Consider the following 25,753-nt stretch of genomic DNA (forward strand, 5'->3'; position numbering starts at 1 on the left):
ATGCCTATTATCAGTTTTATGGCTTTTATGTACCTCTTCTATTCTTTTTTATAAACTGGTACCCAGAGCTAAACTTCATATTTTACTTTATATATCCTAGCCTATAACAAGTGCCATCATCACAAAATAATCTGTGTTATTAATTTCACCTGCCAGATGGACAAAGTGACCGCTGTAACCAATCCCTGACCATAGTAGCGATGTGTTGGTCGATGTGACTTCCGACAACTGGCGACAACAATGCAGATGCCCTCCTAGACTGAAAAGGAAGCACTGAAGACTGGCGGGGAACCCAGACAGCTAAAAAAAGAGGGAGGCGAGAGAGGGATATGAAGAGTAGGATTTTATTATTTTTAAGCCCTCTGGGCATTTACATAAATGTATACAGGCTGGACAACAAATCTTTAACAAATTACTGCTAAGAGCTGCCTATGCCATCTTCCATATTTCAGTCTAAATCCATAAAAGACACAATAATGGATTTTCAATGGCCAGACATTAAAGGGAACCTGTCACCAGAAAAAAAACCGCTGTTAACCTGCAGGTATGCAGTTAATCTGAGGGTTAGTAATTGTATTAACTTGTCCAGCGCCTGCACTTAGCCGAACGCTGCGGGGAGAAAATGAACTTTATTTCCCCGGCAGCGTTCCAGTTTCAGTCATGGGTTGCGGCGCTGGTTCAGTCACCCCTCTGTGTATGGAGAGCGGCGGCTGTAACCGTGCCACCTGTACTGACCAACAGTGGCTCTGAATTTGGGCCGGCTGTCAACTAGTGCCGGGGGCACGGTCACAGCTGCCCCTCTGTATACTCAGATCTGTGAATGACCCGCGCTGGCACCTCTCCCGTGACTGGAATATGAACGCTGCTGTGGAGAATAAAAGTTAATTTTCTTTCCGTATCGTTTGGCTAAGTGAAGGAGTTGGGCAGGTTAGTGACGCTATTAACATGCAGATTAACCCCTTATCTACAGGTGAAGAGTTTTTTTTTCTGACGACAGGTTCCCTTTAAGTCTTCTGATGAATTTTTGCGCAGGTCATCGCAGTCCACGGGATGAGAGAGACTACTGATGGTAAAGGAGAGGATGTTGAGCTATTGTATGTCTCAATACAGAAAAACAAGTGCTTAAAAAATACGGGACCCAGGTACTTGTCAAATTATTATGTGTCTATAGTTTTTGGGAGGTTTTTTTATATAGAAAGCTCTAATAATTAAGAAGTGATTGTGAAATGTAATGAAAAGCAACTGTTCAGGTCATTTCAGACAAGCACTGTTCCAGGGCAGCCATGCCATATATATTAGCCTTCTCTATACCTCCATGATGCTGGATAAGCTCTCTGCAGGGTGCACTGATCTGCGCCAGTTGTGTGAGAAGGGCCTGCAGCACCGGCACTAGTTCTAAATCAACAGATTCTGGTGACACCTTATCTAGTAGGCTCAGTATGCCTTGTAACCAGCCAGATGTAAGCACCAGAGTGCACAACCAGGGCAGCAGAGGAAGGCAGGCAGAGAATGCTTGTACCCCCAGGAACCACAATTCAGAGATGTCTGCCCATGTCTGCGCATAGCCATCACTCAGGACAATATGTTGTTTTTCTTCATCAGGATCACAGGAGAGCACATGGCTCTGGCTCAAGAACTGGATGACCGCCAAAAAGAAATCCTGGGAGAAACTTTCTTGCATAACTGAAAAAAAGGAAGAAATTGATTCAATTAGACCCAAGTTCCATTAAAGGAAACCTGACAACAGGATTTATCTTTCACAAATACAGAGCTGTAATTGGTTAATAAACACTGATTTCTAGCAACACCAATGTTAAGGGATAGTTGCTAGCATAATTGTAAAATCAGAATTTTAATCTTGTGTTCCTGCATATTCCAATTAGTTTGACTAATCGGACAACTCTGACTTCCCCTGGTATTGATTTGTCTGAAAAATGGGAGAGTGAAGCGGCCGCAAATTAATAATGTCACATGAGCCCCTGGAGAGGCGGCACCGACACTGCTGGAACGGCACCCATACTGGAAGAGAGTATACAGTGGCATGGAAAAGTTTCAGCACCCCTGGACAAAATTCCTGTTATTGTGAACAGTTAAGCAAGTTGAAGATGAAATGATCTCCAAAATGCCTAAAGTTAAAGATGACACATTTCCTTTGTATTTTAGGCAACAAAATATATGTATATATACACATACACACACATATATAAGGAACATGGGAAAATGCTAAAGTTTGGGCACCCTGCATGGTTAGTACAAAGTAGCACCCCCTTTTGCAAGTATCACAGCTTGTAAATGCTTTTTGTAGCCAGCCAAGAATCTTTCAATTCTTGTTTGAGGGATTTTTATCCATTCTTCCAGATCTGTGAGGCTCCTGGGTCGCATTGCATGCACTGCCATTTTGAAATCTAGGGCACTGTGAGTGCCATTGTAAAACCTTCAGCTTGTGCCTTTTGAGGTAGTGTATTGTGGATTTTGATGTGTGTTTAGGATTATTATCCATTTGCAGAAGCCATCAACTTTTCAACTTTTTGACAAATGGTGTTATGTTTGCATCAAGAATGTGCTGAAGATTCATTGAATCCATTCTTCCCTCTACCCGTGAAATATTCCCCATGCCATTGGCTGCAACACAATCCCAAAGCACGATTGATCCACCCCCATGCTTAATGGTTGGTGAGATGTTCTTTTCCTGAAATTTTGTGCCCTTTTAACTCCACATATACCTTTAATCATTGTGGCCAAAGCGTTCTATTTTTAAAGGAAATCTGTCACCACATTTGAGCTATATAAAGTATTGATATGGGTACACAGGTTATAAAATACTGAAAAAAGTCTTACCTGTATGTCTCACTTGTATTCAAAAAGAAAGGAAGCACTGCCTAAATCACATACTAGGGTACATCATCATGTACCAAAGGCACATAGCACAAGAAAAAAAGAGATACAATAGTGCTGCACACACCTGAAATATTTTGCTATAAAAGACGTAGCTACTTACCTATAACGGGATTTCTCAGAGCCCATGACGGCACCACGGAGAGAGGGGCTCCGCCCTTCAAGGATAGGAAACCTAGATAAAAAGGGCGGTATCTCTCTCCCGCATCAATTGTTTACAGAGCACGAGAGGACCTCAGGGTTAATAACACAATATTCAACATTAATATGGAGTTCATCAGGAACACCATGTGACTACGTATAAATAACGAAATAAGTGTGCACATGCACACGTGAAGGGAGGGAATGTACGGGTGCCGTTATGGGCTCTGAGAAATCCAGTTACAGGTAAGTAACTACGTCTTTCTCCTTCCCCCATGACGGCACCACGGAGAGAATTACAGAGAAATATATCATTAGGGAGGGACCACTGCTTCCAGAACCCTTCTACCAAAAGTAAGGTCTGACGAAGAGGATAGGTCCAGCTGATAGTGTTTGAAGAATGTAGAGGTGGAAGACCAAGTTGCAGCTCTACATATCTGATCTATCGAGGCACCGTCTCTTTCCACCCAGGAGGCTGCTACCGCCCCCTTGTTGAGTGAGCTTTCAGATTCTCCGGGGCGGCTTCCCCACTTGACGAGTATGCCAGGGAGATGGCGTTTCTTATCCATCTTGCCAATGTGCCTTTGGAAGCTTTTTGCCCCTTCCGAGGTCCCCGGAAGCACACAGAGAGCCCTATCCTTTCTACACTCTCGTGTGGCCTCTAAGTACTGGAATAGGCACGTTTTGACATCTAGTGTGTGTAGGTCCTTTTCTCCTCTGTTCTTGGAATTAGGGAAAAAAGAAGGGAGGGCGACCTCCTGAGATCTATGAAAACGTGACTCCACCTTAGGTAGGTAGGATGGGTCAGTTTTAAAAGTAACTCTATCCTCCAAGATTTGTGTGAAGGGAGGGCCTGCAGATAAAGCCTGTAAGTCGCGGACTATGTGCTTACGTGAGAGCTACTAGGAGAGATGTCTTAAGGGATAGGATTTTTAAAGCTGTATCAGCCAAAAGGCTCGAAGGGACGTTTGGTTAGAGCTGTAAGGGCTAAGTTTAAATCCCGGGTCATAGGGAGGCGCCCGGTGCGACCGTCAGCTGACCTCCCAGTAAAGCATCGCTGCCTGCATCATAGGGATGAGTCCGGCGCTGGTGCGCGCTACAGTAACTAGCGCCGGCCGAGAGCAGGCCATGGAAGTCCTGGGAGAGGTAGCAGGCCCGCAGCAGATGCTTCTTCCGTGCCGTGAAGAGCCGACCGCCGTCTACCGTGGAGGGTAACCCCCATCTTGGACCGTTGCATCTCCCCAACCAGGAGGCCCGCTGACCTCAGCTGTGGCGCTTCGGGCTACTGCACCAGCCGAGGCGGGGACCCCCCGCAGCCTATGCCGGTCTGGCATCCCACGACGACCTACTCTTCTGGCACCCCCCTCAGGTATGCCTTTCCTCACAGGTACACCATTGTAGGTACCCCGTAAAGGACAGGAAACCAACTGATGCAGGAGAGAGGTACCGCCCTTTTTATCTGTAGGTTTCCTGTCCTTGAAGGGAGGATCTCCTCTCTCCGTGGTGCCATCATGGGGTGGGGGGGAGTATTTTATTCACAACTGCTCAAAGACATAAAATAAACAATACAGAAAAACCCCATTGGTCCATGCAGTATATGCAGGTATACATGTGCGAGTCTCAGTCGCAGTCTCAAATGCATCAGGCTTGTTTAGATGTTCTTTTGCATACTTCTGAAGCTGAATTTTATGTTGAGGATGCAAGAGATGCTTTCTTCTGTTGACTATTCTATAAAGGCAATATTTGTGCAGGTGTCTCTGAACCATAGAACAATGTACCAAAACAACTACAGAGTCTGCTAAATCTTTCTGAAGGTCTTTTGCAGTCAAGGGAAGGTTCCGATTTGCCTCTCTACCAATCCTACGAGCAGCTCTCACTGAAATTTTGCTTGGTCTTCCAGACCTTATCTTGACCTCCACTGTTCCTGTTAACTGCCATTTCTTAATTTCATTTTGAACTGAGGAAAGGGCAACTTGAAAACGCTTTGCTATCTTCTTATAGCCTTCTTCTACTTTGTGGGCCTCCACCATTTTCAGAGTGCTAAGCAGCTGCTTAGAAAAACCTATGGCTGCTGTTTTTTTGGCCCAAGGTTAGAGGAGGCTGTTTTTTATAAAGTTCGGAAATTTATCACTTGGCCTTTCCTAATGATGATAGTGAACAAGCCATAACGCCAACAGGCTAATTAAAGTCTGAAACCTTGGTCAAAGTTATCTGAGAACACAAACTTTTGCATCAGCCCATTTTCATTTTTGCAGTTTTTAAAATGTAAAAGATTACACTATATATTTTTGCCTAAAATACAAATGTGTCATCTTCAACTTGCTTAACTGTTCACAATAACAGTAATTTTGACCAGGGGTGCCCAAACTTTATATGTCACTGTAGCTGCTATTTATAAGGGAGAAAAAAAAATGTTGGTTCAAAAGGAGTTGTCTGAGCAGTGGGCAACCCCTTAAAATGGGTGGCTGATCAAAATATATTATGACATATCCATAGGACATCTGATATCCCCGTGATAAGCCATCACAAGTTCCAAAAAAAACAAAAATTGCTATGACTGCATAAGGCTAAGTGCCCACGATGCAGAAATGCTGCATATTTTTTCCCGCATCTCTCTGGCAGGAAAAATGTATGCGGATTTTACATGCTTTTTTCCCGCCAGGTAGAAGCGTTTGTCAAGCGTTTTTGCATGCATTTCTACATGCGGGTTATCAAGCGCTTTTCCAGGCGATTTTAGCATCACTTCGAAAACTGCTTGACAACTTGGTCACACTATATAAATCCATGCAACCGGCATGGATTTATATAGTGTGACCAAGTTAACAGTTGAAAAAACTGCGGTCGCGTGACCTGTCACGTGACTAAATGACATCATGGAAGGTCCTTTCACACCACCGCGAGCCGTACAAGAGACCGGACGCAGCGAAGACCGGGGGACATTGGAAGGCAAGTATTTTTTATTTTCAATTCTTTTTTTAACAGGTACCTTGGTACCCGGGTCTGGATGAGAGTCTCCTCTTCTCCAGACCCAGTACCATCCGCACATTGAATTGCTTAATATCCGCATGTGCACATGTAGTCATGCCGATATTGAGCGATTCAATGCAAGTCAATGGCGGCAATTACGCTGCGTGTCCGCAAAATTAATGGACATGCTGCGTATTTTCCCGCTGTAATAATCCGCAGCAGAAATATCCGCAGCATGTGCACAGAACATGCGGATTATCATTGGGGACCATGGGGCACGTATTACTAAGCGTTTTTTTAAGCATTTTCGCTGCGGAAATTCCACAGCAAAAACGCTTGAAAAACGCAGTGGGCACGCAGCCTAATACACAAACAAAAGAATACAGCGGCACACTATATACATTAAGATGTATGCCTATGATGTTACCGCACTAATTAAAAACAGTCTAGTGTTGGATCCTACCTGTTCTTTAACCCCTCAGTGATGGAGCTAATTTTTTACCTTAATGACCAGGCAAAAATTTTTAAATCGGACCAGTGTCACTTTACATGCTATTAACTATGGAACGCTTCAACGAATCCCGGTGATTCCGAGAATGTTTGTTTTGTGACATATTGTACTTCATGTTAGTGGTAAATTTTGGTTGATATGATTTGCATATATTTATGAAAATATCGAAAATTTGACAAATAATAATAAAAAAATAATATTCTCAATTTTCTAATTTTTAGGTCCCTAAATCAGATCAGTTAATACACAACATTTACCACATGTCTACGTAACATCTGCATAATTTCTAAAAAAAAATAAAAAATATTTTGTGACTTTGGGGGAAGAGGGGGGCCTATAGGACAGAAAATACCCAAAAGTGACACTATTCTACAAACTATATCCCCTCAAAGTTCTCAAAACCACATTCAAGAAGTTTATTAACCCTTCAGGTGCTTCACAGGAATTAATGGAATGTGGAAGGAAAAAAAATTAACATTTTACTTTTTTTTCCACAAGCATTTTACTTTAGCCTAAAATGTTGTACTTTCACAAGGGTAACAGGAGAAAATAAACCCCAAAATCTGTTGAGCAATTTCACCTGAGCACATAGATACACCATATGTGGGGGAAAAAAACTACTATTTGGGCACATGGCTCGGAAGGGAAGCAGCACAGTTTGACTTTTTGAACGTAAAAATGTCTTGCATCGATAGCAGATGCCATGTTGCGTTTGGAGACCCCCTGATGGGCCTAAATAGTGGAAACCCACACAATAGACCCCTCAAGGAATCTATCTAGATGTGTGGTGGGTACCTTGAACCCTCAGGTGCTTCACAGAAGTTTATAACATGGAACCATGAAAATGGGAAAAAAAAAAAAATTATCCAGCAAAAATGTTGATTTTGTCCCAAATTTTTCATTTTCACAAGAGTTTTGGAGCAAAATGGACCATACAATTTGTTGTGCAATTTCTCCTGAGTACACAAATACCCCATATGTGGGAGAAAACTACTTTTGAGGTACAATGGAAAGCTCAGTAGGGAAGGAGTGCCATATTTGAGTTTAGATCTTGCTGGACTGGTTTCAGGGTGCCATGTCACATTGACAGAGCTTCTGAGGTGTCAGTACAGCAGAAACACCCCATAAGTGAGCTCTTTTTTCCAACTACACCTTCTCATTGAATTCATCTAGGGGTGCAGTGAGTATGTTGACACCACATGTGCCTCACAGAAATTTATACCATTGAGCGGTGAAGAACAAATAATTACATTTTTACCGCTAAAATGTTGTTTTAGCCCCAAATTTTTATAAAGGTTAATAGGAAAACAGAACGTTTTGACTAACGGCCGCGCTCGGAATGGAAGGAGAAATATTTGAATTTTAGAACACAAATTGGCTGATTACTGAAACTTTTCCACTCTATATAGGCATTATATACTCCTGTTTATATCACTGGATTACCACTTTTATATACTGTACATGCCACTAGAGTAGTAGAGGATCCCTTAATATATATCACCAGTTAATCCACTGGGATTCCACTTAGACAGACTCAGATTTGATATATAGCTTCCCCATCAAGGATTTAGCTTAATATGTGTCTTCTTCTTTGGAGGTTCATTTTGCCCTGTTTTTAATATTGTATGGTGGTTTTATCAATGTGTTTCAATAAACATGTATTTAATATCAAGCTAGAATCTCTTTAATCCTTCAGCTTATCCTTTGGCTGATGGGGATCCTTGCATACATTTTAGCATATGCAGAATGCTGCTGTATTCTCGTTTACCCATCACACACTCAGAAGTGGCTGGATGCAAACACACGGAACGGGGCCGCTATGTGCAGCTCTATTTCACGAGTTGTGGCCTCTGCTGGGTACTGCCCAACGGCTCCTGTCCTAAATAGGATCCATTCTGCAGCAGCCGGCAGAGACCACTACACAATGAAAGGAACTTCACTAAATGTATTTACATTGGTCTACCGCCGGATAATGTAACTGCTGTTGTGTGGGGGTGATCGGTATCAGACCCACACTGATCTGATTTGGACGACCTCTCTCACAGATCGGTCATCAACATATTTTTGACGGGACACCTCCTTAACAGAGAGTTTCAAAGGATGTGGTTACCTGGAGAGGAAGCAAGTAGGCGACTCATCATCAGTCCCAGAGTGGAAAGGTTCGCCACCAGAATCAGTTGGCCTTGCTTTATCACTTGTTCAGGGAGAGACCTCATAAGAAGTTTCAGAAGGGTTACAAAGCAGCTTTCCTGACTGGTGGATATGAAACATAATGAAAGAAATGAATCAAACACTGTGCGATAATATAAAAAAGTGACCCACTAAAAGTATAGGGGTTACAGGCATAAATATTTCAGATAATAGTAAATTTAAATTAACAGCAGAGACCGTTTTCATTACAAAATCAAGTTATTCGAGAAATTTGCATCGCTATAGACGTATGAGGGCATGTTTTCTTGTGTAACGAGATGTAAGTTTTAATGCTACCATTTAATTTACCACGCAAGGGCCCGATACATCGAGGCATGCACACAGCCACAAACTAATACAAAGCCCATCCCAAGCGTGTCATGTGCTCATCCAACCACATGGTGGTAGTATTTCAGATACCCATTGACATGTTATTTTCTTTGCTTTTTACTTTAAAATAATACTTTTGTATTGCAGTATATTAGGAATTTAACAATCTAATAACCTTCTAAATGCTGCAATCACTAATGATTGCTGCATTTAGAGGGTTAAACAACCAGGGAGCTGTCATTACTATGTGAGTTTCACATTGCTATGGAAGGGTTCCCTAGACATTGTTAAAAACAGGAAAAAAAAAAGAGGTGGGAGAGGTGTGGATCAGGCAACTTATGATGCTAACCTGTGTGTGTTCCTATGCTATGCCCTTTTATGCATTTTAATTGGTTTTATAGTTTTCCCCCTTTTTTTCTAAAGTAAATTAGTATATTTTCAGTAAGTTGGGTTGTCTGATTAATTTCTCCCATGAATTACAATTCCCTGTGCTTACGGACCATTTAATACAGCCCCCTTTATGTCATTGTGTGGTTACACTTTCTTTGGTTGTGTGACATTGCCTGCTGTGTTCATTAGTAGTGCCAGACTTTCTTTCTACATACTTCATAGACAACTGGGTGTTGCCCGTTGGAGGGCAGTGACAGATTGTAAATAGGGGGGGGTCTCTCTAGACCAGTGTTCCCCACCTCCAGTCCTCAAGGCCCACCAGCAGGTCACTCTAGACTGAGTGAATGGCAACACCCAGTTGTCACTTTATTCATACATTTCAAGGAGAAATAACATAGTAAGAGCACAATGCAAAGTTAAAAGAAAAGATGCTCCAAAACTAGGATTTCATAGAAAGTGCAAATATTTACAAAAATGGACATGTCAGGAGTAGTAAGGCTATGTTCACACATAGCATTTTACTGCAAATAAGCTGCATTTTATAGTACCAGCAAAAGCTATGAGGTGTCAGAAATGTCATGTACACGGCTTCTTTTGTCCTGACTGAATCTGAGCACTGTAACATTTTTATATCTGCAGCATGTTAATTCCCTCAGCGTTTTTGCATCAGGTCTTCACTTCTAGAAAGCAACAAGGAAGCGCAAAAATGCTGAAAAAAAAACAAAAACAAATGCACACAAACTCCGTTCCATAGTTTCTGGTGAAGAAAACTAACTTTTATCGCAGCTAAAAAAAACTCTGCAAAAAATGCAGCGGTTTTTTTTTTACTGCCAAGAGTAGGTTTTGGCTGCAGAAAAAAATCTGCGTGTGAACAAAGCCCAACAGGTCTTCATATTTGTACAAGTCTTTTCTTTTGGACTTCAAGAAAAAAAAAAAATCAAAAACTATAGAAAAGATGGGACTTTTTAAGGTGTGTTATTTCTTCTAGCAAAAACCAGGAGTGGATACAGAAAATAAGGTAAAGGAAGACCTTACACTTCTCTCTTTTGCACCCACTCATGTGCGAGTAGCCTTCAAGGGGTTGTCTACTTTATCGAACAATTGTGACAAAACCTGTCAGAAAGTATGCTCTAAGAAGGAAATCAGAAAGGAGTAGGTAAGCCAAGGTCAAGGTTCCCACACCTACCAAACAAGGCTTGGCTCCGTCACCACTAGATTGAGGAAAACCCCACAGCAGCTCTGTAGACTCAGTTGGGCCTCATATTTTCTTTCTGCAGGCAGATCTTCCTCAGAGAAGATCTCCCACTTTAGCTGGTAGTATTCACACAGAAGGGTAGGAACTCCTTCAGAGATTAGGATTTTCCGTGGAGCTTCTTCAGCACTCAAATGGCACAGAGAAGGAAGCAGGAACCTGGAGAAGAAGATGTATAGAGATTGTTAGTGCCACCGGGCATCGAAAACCCAAAATCAGGCAGAAAAATGTTACAAACACAAATGGAGAGACAGATAACCATATACATACAAATTTGTGGGAAGAAAACCTCTTGTAACATATTATGTACAGACCTATGTTGTCAAGCCAATCTTTTGGTAGCAAGGCTTGTTGCTCTCTGTTGAACTTTCTCAACAAAGGAAAGCATTGAAATGAACCATATTCATATGACAACTCTCTGTCAAGAAGACCTCCAAGCTTTATTCCAGGGTCTTGGTCTGGCAGATTTTGCTAAGCTACAAACGCATCAGTCGTGTGAACGGACATTTGCCATTGGTAGACTGGCAAGAGGCAGTGGCACACATCAGGCTAGGGTCACACTTGCATCAGAGAGCATGCTGCACTTTTTTTCCGAATGATGGACACCCAAAAGGATATCAAGTATACACATTGACATCATAGGACAAATCAAGTATTTTTGCAGGAGTTCAGTTTTTCTGTTTATATAATGGAACTCCAAATGCTAGTGTAAGGCTCACACTGGATCCCATTGACTTTAATAAGAGCCTTTGGTTTCTGTTGAAATGCTTTTTTTTTTTTAAATACCCTGCAAAAACACATATTTGGTGTTGCCGCGTTTGGAATGATCTGTACTTAAAAAAAAAACCCACTCAATTATTTATTGTGCACAATACACGCGTATATGCATATACATGCACACAAAGAAAAAAAGCCCTCATATAACTAACCCCCCCCCCCCCAAAAAAAAAATTAATGGGTACTGGAACGCGACAATGGAAAAGCATAAAAGCCAAAACTGACTGCCATCAAGGGGTTAAATAAGACATTCCCATTAAAATGATTATCCTCTTAATATATTATAGCCATCATACTATATAGTACTGTGTACTTACAATTGCACATTTTGCCTTTCTACCCAGCTAATTCTTCTCTTTGTTAGGTTTATGACATCATGTGATTAAAAACTGACTAGCCGAATCCTTCTAAGCTCTCTGTACCAAAAGGAGGTCAATTTTCTCTGCGAAAGTTATGAGTCACTGCAAAAATCTATGGCGGGGCGGGGGGGTCTGGGGCGGCTGGGTCAGGAGTTGAAGAGGGGTATGATAAATGCAGGGACAATAGACTTCCTGTTTCTAAAGACGACAGAGAAAATAAGAATTAACTGGGTAGAAGGGCAGAGTGAGCAATTGTAAGTACACAGTGCTATATAATATGATTGCAATATATTATGAGGATACAAACGTTGATAATACTCAATATTTTTCTCAGTGGAGAAAAGCTGTTGCTAGCGGTGTTGGGTTGCTGCTTATTGTGTAGCGACTGACAACTATTGAATGTATATGGCCAACAGAAGAACGTTGGTGAAGGAGTAAGACAGAAGTCTCAGTACCTTATCGCATCGCCAGGCCACACTGCACCCCAGCTGCTGCTCAGTAACGCCATCTGAGACGGTTCCTTAAGTTCCTTCCTACAAGTAACTCCTCGCTGAAACCATATTCGCATGTAATGTACAAAGAAAGGCAACAGCTGGATGACTTCCTGCCTTAGACAGGAGGTTTCTTCTGCAAGCCAGGCTCCAAGTAACCTGACTGAAGCCAGGACAAAAGGATCCTCTATTTTCTCCCAACCCACCTGAAACACAAGACAATTGTCAATTAAAATAGGCCAAAAACAGATTAAACAAAGCGTTAGCATCACAATGTCCAAGTTTATATAAAGCTAGTTGTGTCAGATATGGAATCACACAAGGTATGGCCATGTGCAAGCTAACGTTACCTTGTGTGATGCCAAAGCTATGTCCATGGGTAAGCTTACATTACTCCAGCTGTGCTAGATATGAAGACACACGCACGCAGTATATACTGAATAGGGCATACCTGCTGTAAATAGTACATAACGGCTGCACAGGCCTCCTGCATCACTTGAAGGAGCTGCAATTTCTGCAAATCTCTTAGCACTGGATGTCCCTCCTCTTTTGTACATTCCTGAATACCCATCTCAACCAGGGCATAACAGGCTGTGGCTGTAGCTTGTCTTGAGTCCAATGGCATAGGGTCTTCCAGTGCCATTCTTACCTCCACACATGCCAAGTTCACCAACAGAGACAAGAATTTTGCTTTTTCTCCTCTGCCATCAATCATGATCCAAGACGATCCATAAATGTTTGAGAGGCATGCTGCAAGCTTAAAAGCTGGGTCTCGTTGGGAAATGCTAAGCTTACTACTCAGGATTACAAATAAACCTTTAGATAGATGTTTTAGGCAGTTTTCTCCCCAAGAGGTCTCTAATAAAAGAGGTGATGGAGGAAGGAACACAGGAAGGATTTCAGCCAAGTGGAATTTATGACTGCCACATTCATTGCCGAAGTCCTCACTAAGTTTAACCAGTAAACACTGAAGTTCATTAAGGCTCTTCTTCCAGCACTTATCCGGCAGAGAGGTGAGCAATGATGTAAGTATTCTAAGGGCATGTGTCCATCCATGATTCTGCTTCACATAAGCCTCACACAAGGATGACAGAGTTCCACCAGAAACTAACTGCTTTGCCCCCTCAGTGGAGGCAAGGATGCCAACAAGACATTGGTAAGCATCTTCTACCATAGAGGTCAAGTCTCTGTTGTCTTCCTGGCAAAAGATATTCAGCGTTTCATTCAGAATTGGAATTTTGTTGATAACCTGTGGATGGGAAGCAAGAGACGGGTCTGTGCAGAAACAAGCCAAAAGAGTTAATCCAAGGCTTCGAAACAGGTACTCAGGGCATCCATCAGGAGTAGTCTTCGTAAAGAAAAGGCGATTTGGGAAAGAGAAGCCAACTGCGTCAAAAATCCTATGTCTTGTGCTGTCATCCAGTTCCTGAGCTCGAGCACATTTTGTTACCTGAGGAAAGCAAGGAAAATAATATTACCACTAAAAAAAAATAAAAAAAAAATGTAAAGATATATAAACAGTGACATGTAAAAGTTTGGGCACCCCTGGTCGGAAAATGGGCAGATGCATAAGTTTGGGCACCCTGCATGGTTAGTACTTAGTAGCACCCCCTTTTGAAAATATCACAGCTTGTAAACACTTTTTGAAGCCAGACAAGGGTCTTTCATCCATTCTTCCTTGGAAAATTCTTCCAGTTCTGTGAGATTTGTGGGTCGTCTTGCATGCACTGCTATTTTGAGGTCTAGCCACAGATTTTCAATGATGTTTAGATCAGGGGACTGTGAGGGCCATTGTAAAATCTTCAGCTTGCGCCTTTTGAGGTAGTCTATTGTGGATTTTGATGTGTGTTTATGATCATTATCCACTTGTAGAAGCTATCCTGTTTTCAACTTCAGTTTTTATACAGATGGTGTTATGTTTGCTTCAAGAGTTTGTTGAAATTTAATTGAATCCATTCTTCCCTCTACCCGTGAAATGTTCCCAGTGCCATTGGCTGCAACATAGTGAGTACCATGTATGAGGCAAAAAAAAAAACATACAATTGGTAATAAACCTCGGGAGCTTTATTCATGCACCATAAATTTATAATGACCAAGCATGTACAGTACAGACCAAAAGTTTGGACACACCTCCTCATTTACAGATTTTTCTGTATTTTCATGACTATGAAAATTGTACATTCACACTGAAGGCATCAAAACTATGAATTAACACATGTGGAATTATATACTTAACAAAAAAGTGTGAAACAACTGAAAAGAGGGATTTTTGGTACTCACCGTAAAATCTCTTTCTTGGAGCCTTCATTGGGGGACACAGGACCATGGGTGTATTGCTGCTGTCGCTAGGAGGTTGACACTATGCAAAAAAAGGAAAATGGCTCCTCCTCCGCAGTATGCACCCGCCTACAGGCACCAAGCTCACCAGTTAGTGGCTAGAGCAGTAGGAGAAGCACAAAATAACCAACTATGTAATGCCCAACGGGGCACAACCGTGAAGAACTAAATGAGATGCCCAACAGGGCCAACAGGACATATGTCCAAAAACAGGGAGGGTGCTGTGTCCCCAATGAAGGCTCCAAGAAAGCGATTTTACGGTGAGTACCAAAAATCCCTCTTTCTCCATCGCTTCATTGGAGGACACAGGACCATGGGAAGTCCCAAAGCAGTCCCTTGGGTGGGAGAACAGAAGATAGTCACAGACTAGGTCAGACTTCGGCAACTGCCGCCTGCAGGACCTCCCGTCCAAGACGGGCGTCAGCCGAAGAATAAGTGTGGACCTTGTAAAACCTTGAAAAGGTGTGAAGAGAAGACCACGTTGCGGCCTTGCAGATTTGAGAGGCCGAAGCCTGATGACGGACGGCCAAGAGGCCCCCACCGCCCTGGTGGAGTGAGCCCTTACTCCAGGAGGGGGAGATTTGCCCGAGATGCGATGTGCCTCCAAGATGGTGGAACGTATCCAACGGGCGATGGTTGACTTGGAAGCAGGGAGACCATTGCGATACCCCTCAGGGATGACAAAAAGGGCATCCGAGCGCCGAAGGGAGGCCGTTCTGGAAAGGTACACACGTAGAGCTCTGACCAGGTCCAGTTTTTGCAGGGACTTCTCCCGTGGATGCACTGGAGCAGGGCAAAAGGAAGGCAAAACAATGTTCTCATTAATGTGAAAAGCGGAAACCACCTTTGGCAAAAAGGAAGGCACCGGCCTGAGCACTACTTTGTCTTGATGGAATACCAGAAAAGGCGACCGACAAGAGAGGGCTGCGAGTTCTGCGACCCTTCTAATAGAGGTAACAGCCACCAGAAAAGCCACCTTCCAGGAAAGAAGAGAGGCTGGAATGTCCTGAATGGGTTCAAACGGAGGCTGTTGAGGGACACTTAGGACCATATTAAGGTCCCATGGTTCCACTGGAGGGCGATAGGGGGGCGCCAGGTGGGCCACCCCTTGTAGAAAGGTCCTGACCTGAGGACGGCTAGCTAAGTTACGTTGGAATAGAATGGACAAGGTCGAAACTTGGCCCTTGAGAGTGCTGAGAGATAGTCCCGCCTCTAGGCCAGACTGAAGAAAGGCCAAAATGACTGGCAAAGAAAAGGGCATAGGAGTTAGCTGATCTTGTTCACAGTGACGAAAAAAGGCTCTCCAAGTTCTGTGGTATATGCGCGAGGTAGCGGGTTTTCTGGCGTTAATTAGGGTCTGAATGACATTGTCAGTAAAGCCCGCCGTCTTCAACACCGCGGCCTCAACGGCCATACCATTAAATTCAGAGAACGAGAACTCTGATGAAGAATAGGACCCTGAGAGAGGAGGTCCGGACGGTCTGGTAGTCTCCAGGGGGAGTCGACAAGCAGATTTATCAGATCTGCGTACCAGACGCATCTGGGCCAATCTGGGGCCACTAGGAAAACTGGTACTCCCTCTGTCTTGACCTTCTTGATGACTCGAGGGATCAAAGGTAGAGGTGGAAAGAGATAGGGCAGTTGGAACTGTGACCATGATATGACTAGCGCATCCTGGGCGATTGCTAGCGGATCGCGGGACCGAGCTACAAAGGCCGGAACCTTGTGGTTTAACCGGGACGCCATGAGGTCGACGTCCGGCGTGCCCCACCGTAAGCAGATTTGGTGAAACACCTCGGGATGGAAAGACCATTCTCCTGAGGCGAGGCCCTGCCGACTGAGAAAGTCGGCCGCCCAGTTGTCAACCCCTGGAATGTGGACTGCTGAGATTGCCGGGACCATCTTTTCGGCCCAAAGTAGCACTCTTGCCACCTCTTTTAGGACGGGCTAGCTGCGCGTTCCCCCCTGATGGTTTATGTATGCCACTGCCGTGGCATTGTCCGATTTTACACGGACTGGGAACCCTGCCAGGATCTTCTGCAAGTGACGCAACGCCAGGTAAATCGCCCTTATCTCCAGAAGGTTGATGGGGAGAGAGACTTCATGGGGACTCCACCGGCCTGGGACCGTGTGTTGTAGAAAAACTGCCCCCCAACCGATGAGGCTGGCATCGGTCGTGACCACCTGCCAGCGAAGCGGAAGGAATGATCTCCCGGGTCTGAAGGAAGAAGGGCGGGACCACCAGGTTAGCGACCGTCTTACTTGATGAGGCAACTTGATACGTCGATCTAGAGATGACAGATTCTTGTCCCAAGCTGAGAGAAGGGCTAGTTGAAGGGACCGGGTATGGAACTGGGCAAACGGAACTGCCTCCATGGCTGCTACCATCTTTCCCAGGACACTCATGCATAGGCGAAGGGAGTGTGGACTTGGGTCGGAGAGGATGTGGATTCCTTGTCGTAGGGAGTTCATCTTTTCCCTTGGAAGGAGGAACCGGGCACGGGTCGTGTCGAACTGCATCCCTAGGAAGGTTAAGCGTTGGGATGGGACCAGGGAGGATTTGTTCGTGTTGATCAGCCAGTCTAACCGGGAGAGAGTGTTCAAGGTGATCTGGAGACTGTGGAGACAGTCCCTGAACGTGGGGCCTTTGATTAACAGGTCGTCGAGGTAGGGTATGATTACAATTCCCCTTGTTCGAAGAATGGCCATAACTGTCGCCATCACCTTCGTGAAAACCCTCGGCTGTGGCGAAGGGGAGGGCAGTGAACTGGTAATGCGCGTTCTTGAAGGAAAAGCGTAGGAACTTCTGATGTGACGCGCAGATTGGGATGTGAAGGTATGCATCCTGAATGTCCACTGAACATAGATATTCACCGGCCTCCATTGAGGCGATTACCGACCTGAGGGATTCCATCCTGAACTGTCGGATGCGTACATGTCGGTTTAGCTGTTTGAGGTCCAGAATCGGACATAGTGAGCCGTCCTTTTTTGGGACGACGAAGAGATTGGAGTAAAAACCGGAAAACCTTTCCTGAACGGGGAACGGGGACTATGACTCCTGAGCGTAGAAGAGAAGTGATGGCTTGGAGGAAACCGGGAAGCAGAGATGGTTGTGGGGGGCGGGACCTGAGAAAACGTGATCGTGGGCTGGAATCGAACTTGATTTTGTAGCCGGAAGTCACAATTTCTTTGACCCAGGCATCCTCTATTGCCGGGAGCCAAGAATCTGTGAACAGAAGGAGATGGCCGCCCACCCTGGGAGAAGTCCCAGGTGGGAGTGACCCGTCATGTTGAGGAAAACCTGTTGGATCGTGATCCAGAGGACTTGGAGGAGCGACTCTTTGGGCGCCAGTTAGGCGTGGGCCTAAAGGAGGGCTTACGACTGTCCCGCCATGCTGGAGTACGGTCCTGTTGAGAGGAGGGGTTCGGTTGAGCGAACTGACGAAAGAACCGGAACTGAAGGGGGCGTCTCCTAGGAAAAGGGCGTTTGGGTCTGGGGGAGAGAGGTGCTCTTACCCCCAGTAGCATCAGAGATGATCTGATCTAGCTTGGAGCCAAACAGCCTGGAACCTTGAAAAGGAAGATTAGTTAGAGATCTTTTGGAAGCCGGGTCGGCGTTCCAGGCTTTAAGCCAAAGAATTCTGCGTAAGGCAACGAGATTACTGGAAACCCGGGCTGAGCATGCAGCGGAGTCGAGGGACGCCGTAAGCAGATATTTCCCGGCGTGGCCGATTTGATCAGCTAAGTCGGCCAAATCGTCCGGGGAGGCCCCTGCTAGGATGCCCTGTCTGAGATGTTTGGCCCATGCGGACATCGCCTTTGATACCCAAGTTGAGGCGAAGGAAGGGCAAAGAGAGGTGCCCGCAGCCTCAAAGGCTGACTTAGAGAGGGCCTCAACTTGTCTATCCATGGTATTCTTAAGGGAGGAACCATCCGGAAGAGACAGTACCGTCTTGGCGGAAAGGCGAGAGACGGGAGAATCCACAGATGGTGACTCCGTCCATTTGCAGACAAGGTCGTGGTTAAATGGGTATAGGACGTTCAACTGTTTCTTTCCTGTAAAGTGCTTTTCTGGATGCTCCCACTGCTTTTGAAAAACGCTGTCAAATTCTGCATGGTTAGAAAAAGTGCGTGCGGGACGCTTAATCTTTTTGAAGGAAACTGAGTAGTCCCAGGACGGGCTCTCGTCTTCTGTAACATGCAGAGTCTGATTGACAGCCATTATAAAGCTGTCTATCATGTCCTGGACCTTGGAATACTGGTCAGAGTCAGAACCAGAGTCTGAATTTGAAGCAGAGTTAGATCCCGGGGCAACCTCCGGGGAGGAGGTGTGAGACGCAGGGAGCATCTTGGAGTCTGGAGAGCTGGAGGATGAGCTTGCATGAATCCGTTTCTGAGAACGTGCCGTCCGTCTGCCCCTGAGAGGAGGGGGCAGGGGTGCCTGCGAATCGTCTGTGGGGATGTTCGGAGCGCTGGTGGCCATGGATAACAAAGGCAAACGTTCTGGCAAGCGTTCTAAGACCTGCACCAGAGATTGAGAAACCTTGGTGAGGTCAGAGACAGACTGTGATATAGCAACAACCCACTCCGAAGGGGAGGGGGTTACCACGTCCTGAGCGGCGGGGGAATCTTGGGGTGCCAGCATGGCAGGAGGTTTGCAGGTCGAGCAGAAGGCCGTAGTGAGACCCGCGGGCCACTTAGTACCGCAAAGAGCACAGGCGTAGTATCTAACAATGTGAGAGGAACGGACTGAGGGCTCCCTGGGTTTGGGCATATGTGCCTGACCAGGGATACTGCAGAGGGGAGCGCTGTGAGCAGGGAGGGATAGGGGCCTTGTGTCAAGACAGAGCCTACCCGATCCTGCAGAGAAGCGGTCCCGTGTCCCCCTGAAGGCTAAGAAGGTGAGGTAGGAGCGGGTCGCAGTAGGTGCCGCCAGAGTAGGGAGCTGCGTGCGGCAGAGTGATGGCGTCGGAGCAGAGGAAGCTCGTTGATGACGGAGCGCGCGAGGCTCCGATAGGCAGATGGGAAGGGGGGCGGGCTTGAGAGGCCCCCCGTGATAGGTCCGCGGAAGACACGAGGGCGTGACGGAAGCGTCACTATGCCCCTCGGCCCTGATTGGTCAAATAGGAGGGGCGTATGGGCGTTGGAGCGGGGCCGCCCACAGGACACGCCCACCCCCGTCGGAGAAAAGCGCGGCAGATTTGACGCTCATAAGGGAGAAGAAGGAGGAAGTGGCCCAGTGGAAGAGCTGTTAAGCGCCATGTTAGGTGAGAGGGGGAGGGGGGAGGACCGGGGTGCTGGTACCTGCAGCTGAAAGGCAGAGTCCGGTAATCGTCCGTTCCTTTCACCTCCTGAGGATGGTCTCAGGATGCTTTCCTGGATAGGGGGGGGATCCTGGCTTTTCCTCCTTCCCGCACTGTCCGGTCCTGGACAGTGCAGCAGACGGTGTCAAACCCAGAAAACTGGGGGAAGGTCACCCGCAGGGACCACAGTCTCCCTCCCAGGCCGATCTGAAGAGGGGGCTGGGGTGGGAAACAGGCTAGGACTGGCCACCGAAATCACCCTGAGACACCCTAAGGTGACAGGGGATAAGTCCTGCCCAGCGGGTCCGAGAGTGGGTGATGTGGGGGTAGCCACATTGCTCTCTCGGTCGCTAGTGGGTTAACAGGGGACGCAATGTGCCCTGTTAGCCTGAAGAGCGGTATCTGAAAGAGAAAAAACAAACATTAATAAAACACAACAGGGTTGGATCAGTAGGATCCAGGTCTACCTCCTTTAGACACTAGGCTTAAACTGGTGAGCTTGGTGCCTGTAGGCGGGTGCATACTGCGGAGGAGGAGCCATTTTCCTTTTTTTGCATAGTCTCAACCTCCTAGCGACAGCAGCATACACCCATGGTCCTGTGTCCCCCAATGAAGCGATAGAGAAATAGGTCTTATATTCTAGGTTCTTCAAAGTAGCCACCTTTTGCTTTGATGACTGCTTTGCACACTCTCGGCATTCTCTTGATGAGCTTCAAGAGGTAGTCACCGGAAATGGTTTTCACTTCACAGGTGTGCCCTGTCAGGTTTAATAAGTGGGATTTCTTGCCTTATAAATGGGGTTGGGACCATGAGTTGTGTTGTGCAGAAGTCTGGTGGATACACAGCTGATAGTCCTACTGAATAGACTGTTAGAATTTGTATTATGGCAAGAAAAAAGGAGCTAAGTAAAGAAAAATGAGTGGCTATCATTACTTTAGGAAATGAAGGTCAGTCAGTCTGAAAAATTGGGAAAACTTTGAAAGTGTCCCCAAGTGCAGTTGCAAAAACCATCAAGCGCTACAAAGAAACTGGCTCACATGAGGACCGCCCCAGGAAAGGAAGACCAAGAGTCACCTCTGCTTCGGAGGATAAGTTTATCCGAGTCACCAGCCTCAGAAATCGCAGGTTAACAGCAGCTCAGATTAGAGACCAGGTCAATGCCACACAGAGTTCTAGCAGCAGACACATCTCTTCAACAACTGTTAAGAGGAGACTTTGTGCAGCAGGCCTTCATGGTAAAATAGCTGCTAGGAAACCACTGCTAAGGACAGGCAACAAGCAGAAGAGACTTGTTTGGGCTAAAGAACATAAGGAATGGACATTAGACCAGTGGAAATCTGTGCTTTGGTCTGATGAGTCCAAATTTGAGATCTTTTGTTCCAACCACCGTGTCTTTGTGCGACGCAGAAAAGGTGAATGGATGGACTCTACATGCCTAGTTCCCACCGTGAAGCATGGAGGAGGAGGTGTGATGGTGTGGGGGTGCTTTGCTGGTGACACTGTTGGGGATTTATTCAAAACTGAAAGCATACTGAACCAGCATGGCTACCACAGCATCTTGCAGGGGCATGCTATTCCATCCGGTTTGCGTTTAGTTGGACCATGATCATTTATTTTTCAACAGTACAATGACCCCAAACACACCTCCAGGCTGTGTAAGGGCTATTTGACCAAGAAGGAGATTGATGGGGTGCTAAACCAGATGACCTGGCCTCCACAGTCACCAGACCTGAACCCAATCGAGATGGTTTGGGGTGAGCTGGACCACAGAGTGAAGGCAAAATGGCCAACAAGTGCTAAGCATCTCTGGGAACTCCTTCAAGATTGTTGGAAGACCATTTCCGGCGACTACCTCTTGAAGCTCATCAAGAGAATGCCAAGAGTGTGCAAAGTAGTCATCAAAGCAAAAGGTGGCTACTTTGAAGAACCTAGAATATAAGACATATTTTCAGTTGTTTCACACTTTTTTGTTAAGTATATAATTCCACATGTGTTAATTCATAGTTTTGATGCCTTCAGTGTGCATGTACAATTTTCATAGTCATGAAAATACAGAAAAATCTTTAAATGAGAAGGTGTCTCCAAACTTTTGGTCTGTACTGTATGTGTATAGCATTGTCAGAAGGAACAGCAGTTCTGTTGATCACCATTAAAAGTGTACGGCCACCTATAGGCTGGATTCACCCATCAGTGTGTCACGGTCCAGGTACGGACAGCATTGCATTGACCGGCCGCGGGTCTTCTGACCCGAACTCTGCAGCCTCATATATGATTATGACGCTGCTGAGTTTAGGTCAGAAGACCCGGAGACTGTCTTTATCACAGACCAGGATGCTTGGATGTGTGAATGCAACCTTGGGTAGACTTGTTTATACAGTGGCGACTTACCAGACATCACAAAGGTTGCAGTGAATACATGACCAGTCAGTTCAAAATCTGGATTACCAGTGCCAGATACCATGCCTATTTTAATCAGATTTTTTTGAAAAATAGTTAACAGGATCACTACCCTGACATGAAGAAAGCCCAAGTAGGGTATGAGTAACATACCACTGACACAAAATTCTTCTACCACTATTGTTTTTGTGGACGAAGTGGAGAAGCGTCTCAGCTAGTGCCCAAACAGCATGGTGCTTTGTAAACTCTACTACATAATGTTCTGTCCGATCTAAACATTGAGCTCCTCTGTCCAGGGCTGGCGTTTTTCTCTGTATTTCCTTCACCTCACTTTTTACAGAAGAAAATGATTGTCTCCCATTACGCAATAAGATTTTTGGCTTCAGTAATACTTCGGTCAGATTTAGATTGCTTATGTAGTAGTCTGCTATTCTATTATACCAGAACTGTAGGAAAAAAAAAAAGACATGGACCGCACATTCAAATATTCATACTTTGATCTAACATCTCTCAGCAAAAATTTACAAACTGAACATGAAGATCTTGGTTTAACAATCTGATCAGACTGTATGAAGCCCACTTAAGAAATAAGTAAAAGAAGAAAAAAAGTAATCCAGCTCACCACTTCTCAATAGATAGGATTTTCCTCAGGTGCACGGATCAGAAGAACTCGTGTTGGCAACAAGTGCTGAGATCCAAAGAATTTGTATGAAGCCCACTACCACGTCACAGTGAACTTCTCAGTGGGTCCCTAGCATGAAAGGAGCAGCGCCGTGCACAAACCACCATCACAGGGAAAATGCACTGGCAGGAAGGGCGACCTAGTGCCTCACAGCACCCATGCGGCAAGACTGAGTCATGACTCAGGTGTGATCCATGTCTTTTTCTACAGTTCTGGCATAATTCAGATGTCCCCTTTTTCGTTTTACGTGGACCAGCACTCCTCCCATTTGACCCAGGTGTTTTTAAATTAGCAGGAGACACCAAGAGGGGTTCCACCTACTGCTGCTCTCAGTTTACAGTCTGAGATCTTGTGTAGGGTGCGTTTTTTTTTAAATCTATTGCCCTGGTGTTGGTGCTGTGTAGCAGCCATCGTTGCTGCGGTGTTGTGTCTGTGGGGCGGTACGGCCTATAGACTCAGTCTTGCAGCATGGGTCCTGTGAGACACTAGGTTGCCCGCCCTGTCGGTGCATTACCGCTGTGACGGCGGTTTACGCACTGCGCCGCACTATGCAGGCTAGGGCCCCAATAAGAGGTTCACCGTGACATGACAGAGGGTTTCATACAGTCTGATCAGAATGTTAAACTAAGAACTTCATGTTCAGATTGCAACTTTTTGCCGAGAGGCATTAGATCAAAGAATGAATATTTGGATGTGTGGTGCATGTCTTTTTCTACAGTTCAGGCATATACTATTAATGTATAGAAACCTGTTCACTCCTCTCGATATATTAAAGAAGTTGTCCACTACTTGTACATTGATGCCCTTTCCATAGGATAGGACATCAATGTATGATCGGCCGGGGTCCCGCACACAGCCCCGCTGATCAGCTATTATCGGTGCTGGTGGCGGCCACTTGAAGTGCTCACCAGCAGGGCTCCGCCGTCAAGTGGTAGTGGCCGCAGCGGTGTACTGCAAATCCGCCTCCTATTCAATTTTGCCGTCGGCACCGATAACAGCTGATCGTCGGGTGTGCCGCGTGCGGGACCCCGGCCAATCATAAACTGCTCAAAAAAATAAAGAGAACACTCAAATAACACATCCTAGATCTGAATGAATGAAATATTCTCATTGAATATTTTGTTCTGTACAAAGTTGAATGTGCTGACAGCAAAATCACACAAAAATCATCAATGGAAATCAAATTTATTAACCAATGCAGGCCAGGATTTGAAGTCACCCCCAAAATTAAAGTGGAAAAACACACTACAGGCTTTGATGTAATGTCCTTAAAACAAGTCAAAATGAGGCTCAGTATTGTGTGTGGCCTCCACATGCCTGTATGACCTCCCTACAATGCCTGGGCATGCTCCTGATGAGGCTTCGGATGGTCTCCTGTGGGATCTCCTCCCAGACCTGGACTAAAGCATCCGCCAACTCCTGCACAGTCTGTGATGCAACGTGATGTTGGTGGATGGAGCGAGACATGATGTCCCAGATGTGCTCAATTGGATTCAGGTCTGGGGAACGGGCGGGCCAGTCCATAGCTTCAATGCCTTCATCTTGCAGGAACTGCTAGCACACTCCAGCCACATGAGGTCTGGTATTGTCCTGCATTAGGAGGAAACCAGGGCCAACCGCACCAACATACGGTCTCACAAGGGGTCTGAGGATCTCATCTCGGTACCTAATGGCAGTCAGGCTACCTCTGGCGAGCACATGAAGGGCTGTGCGGCCCTCCAAAGAAATGCCGTGCGGCCCTCCAAAGAAATGCCACCCCACACCATTACTGACCCACTGCCAAACCGGTCATGCTGAAGGATGTTGCAGGCTGCAGATCGCTCTCCACGGCGTCTCCAGACTCTGTCACATGTGCTCAGTGTGAACCTGCTTTCATCTGTGAAGAGCACAGGGTGCCAGTGGCGACTTTGCCAATCCTGGTGTTCTGTGGCAAATGCCAAGCGTCCTGCACGGTGTTGGGCTGTGAGCACAACCCCAATCCGTGGACGTCGGGCCCTCATATCACCCTCATGGAGTCTGTTTCTGACCGTTTGTGCAGACACATGCACATTTGTGGCCTGCTGAAGGTCATTTTGCAGGGCTATGGCAGTGCTCCTCCTGTTCCTCCTTGCACAAAGGCGGAGGTAGCGGTCCTGCTGCTGGGTTGCTGCCCTCCTACGGCCCCCTCCACATCTCCTGGTGTACTAGCCTGTCTCCTGGTAGCGCCTCCAGCCTCTGGACACTACGCTGACAGACACAGCAAACCTTCTTGCCACAGCTCGCATTGATGTGCCATCCTGGATGAGCTGCACTACCTGAGCAACTTCTGTGGGTTGTAGAGTCCATCTCATGCTACCACGAGTGTGAAAGCACAACCAACATTCAAAAGTGACCAAAGCATCAGCCAGAAAGCATTGCTACTGAGATGTGGTCTGTGTTCCCCACCAGCAGAACCACTCCTTTATTGAGGGTGTCTTGATAATTGCCAATAATTTCCATCTACACCGCGTGCAGAATTATTAGGCAAACGCGTATTTTGATCACATGATACTTTTTATACATGTTGTCCTACTCCAAGCTGCATAGGCTTGAGAGCCAACTACCAATTAAGTAAATCTGGTGATGTGCATCTCTGTAATGAGAAGGGGTGTTGACTAATGACATCAACACCCTATATAAGGTGTGCTTAATTATTAGGCAACTTCCTTTCCTTTGGAAAAATGGGTCAGAAGAGAGATTTGACAGGCTCTGA

At 45.7% G+C, this 25,753-nt stretch overlaps 1 protein-coding gene across 1 annotated transcript in view; it reads right to left on the reverse strand.

Annotated features, from left to right (window-relative positions):
• Positions 1 to 346: 346 nt before the first annotated feature.
• NCDN (neurochondrin) overlaps positions 347 to 25,753 on the reverse strand; it is a 28,931-nt gene continuing 3,524 nt past the window's right edge. The window contains exons 3-7 of the mRNA XM_073665977.1: positions 12,755 to 13,753; positions 12,268 to 12,509; positions 10,611 to 10,835; positions 8,625 to 8,767; positions 347 to 1,683 (exon numbers count right to left, since the gene is read on the reverse strand). Coding sequence (XP_073522078.1) covers positions 1,247 to 1,683; positions 8,625 to 8,767; positions 10,611 to 10,835; positions 12,268 to 12,509; positions 12,755 to 13,753 — 2,046 coding nt within the window. The 3' untranslated portion in view covers positions 347 to 1,246. The remainder of the gene's footprint in view (positions 1,684 to 8,624; positions 8,768 to 10,610; positions 10,836 to 12,267; positions 12,510 to 12,754; positions 13,754 to 25,753) is intronic.

Source organism: Phyllobates terribilis, unplaced genomic scaffold, assembly GCF_046119375.1.
Source record: "Phyllobates terribilis strain yellow unplaced genomic scaffold, ASM4611937v1 Scaffold_2__4_contigs__length_985480577, whole genome shotgun sequence".
In the NCBI taxonomy this organism is placed as follows: domain Eukaryota; kingdom Metazoa; phylum Chordata; class Amphibia; order Anura; family Dendrobatidae; genus Phyllobates; species Phyllobates terribilis.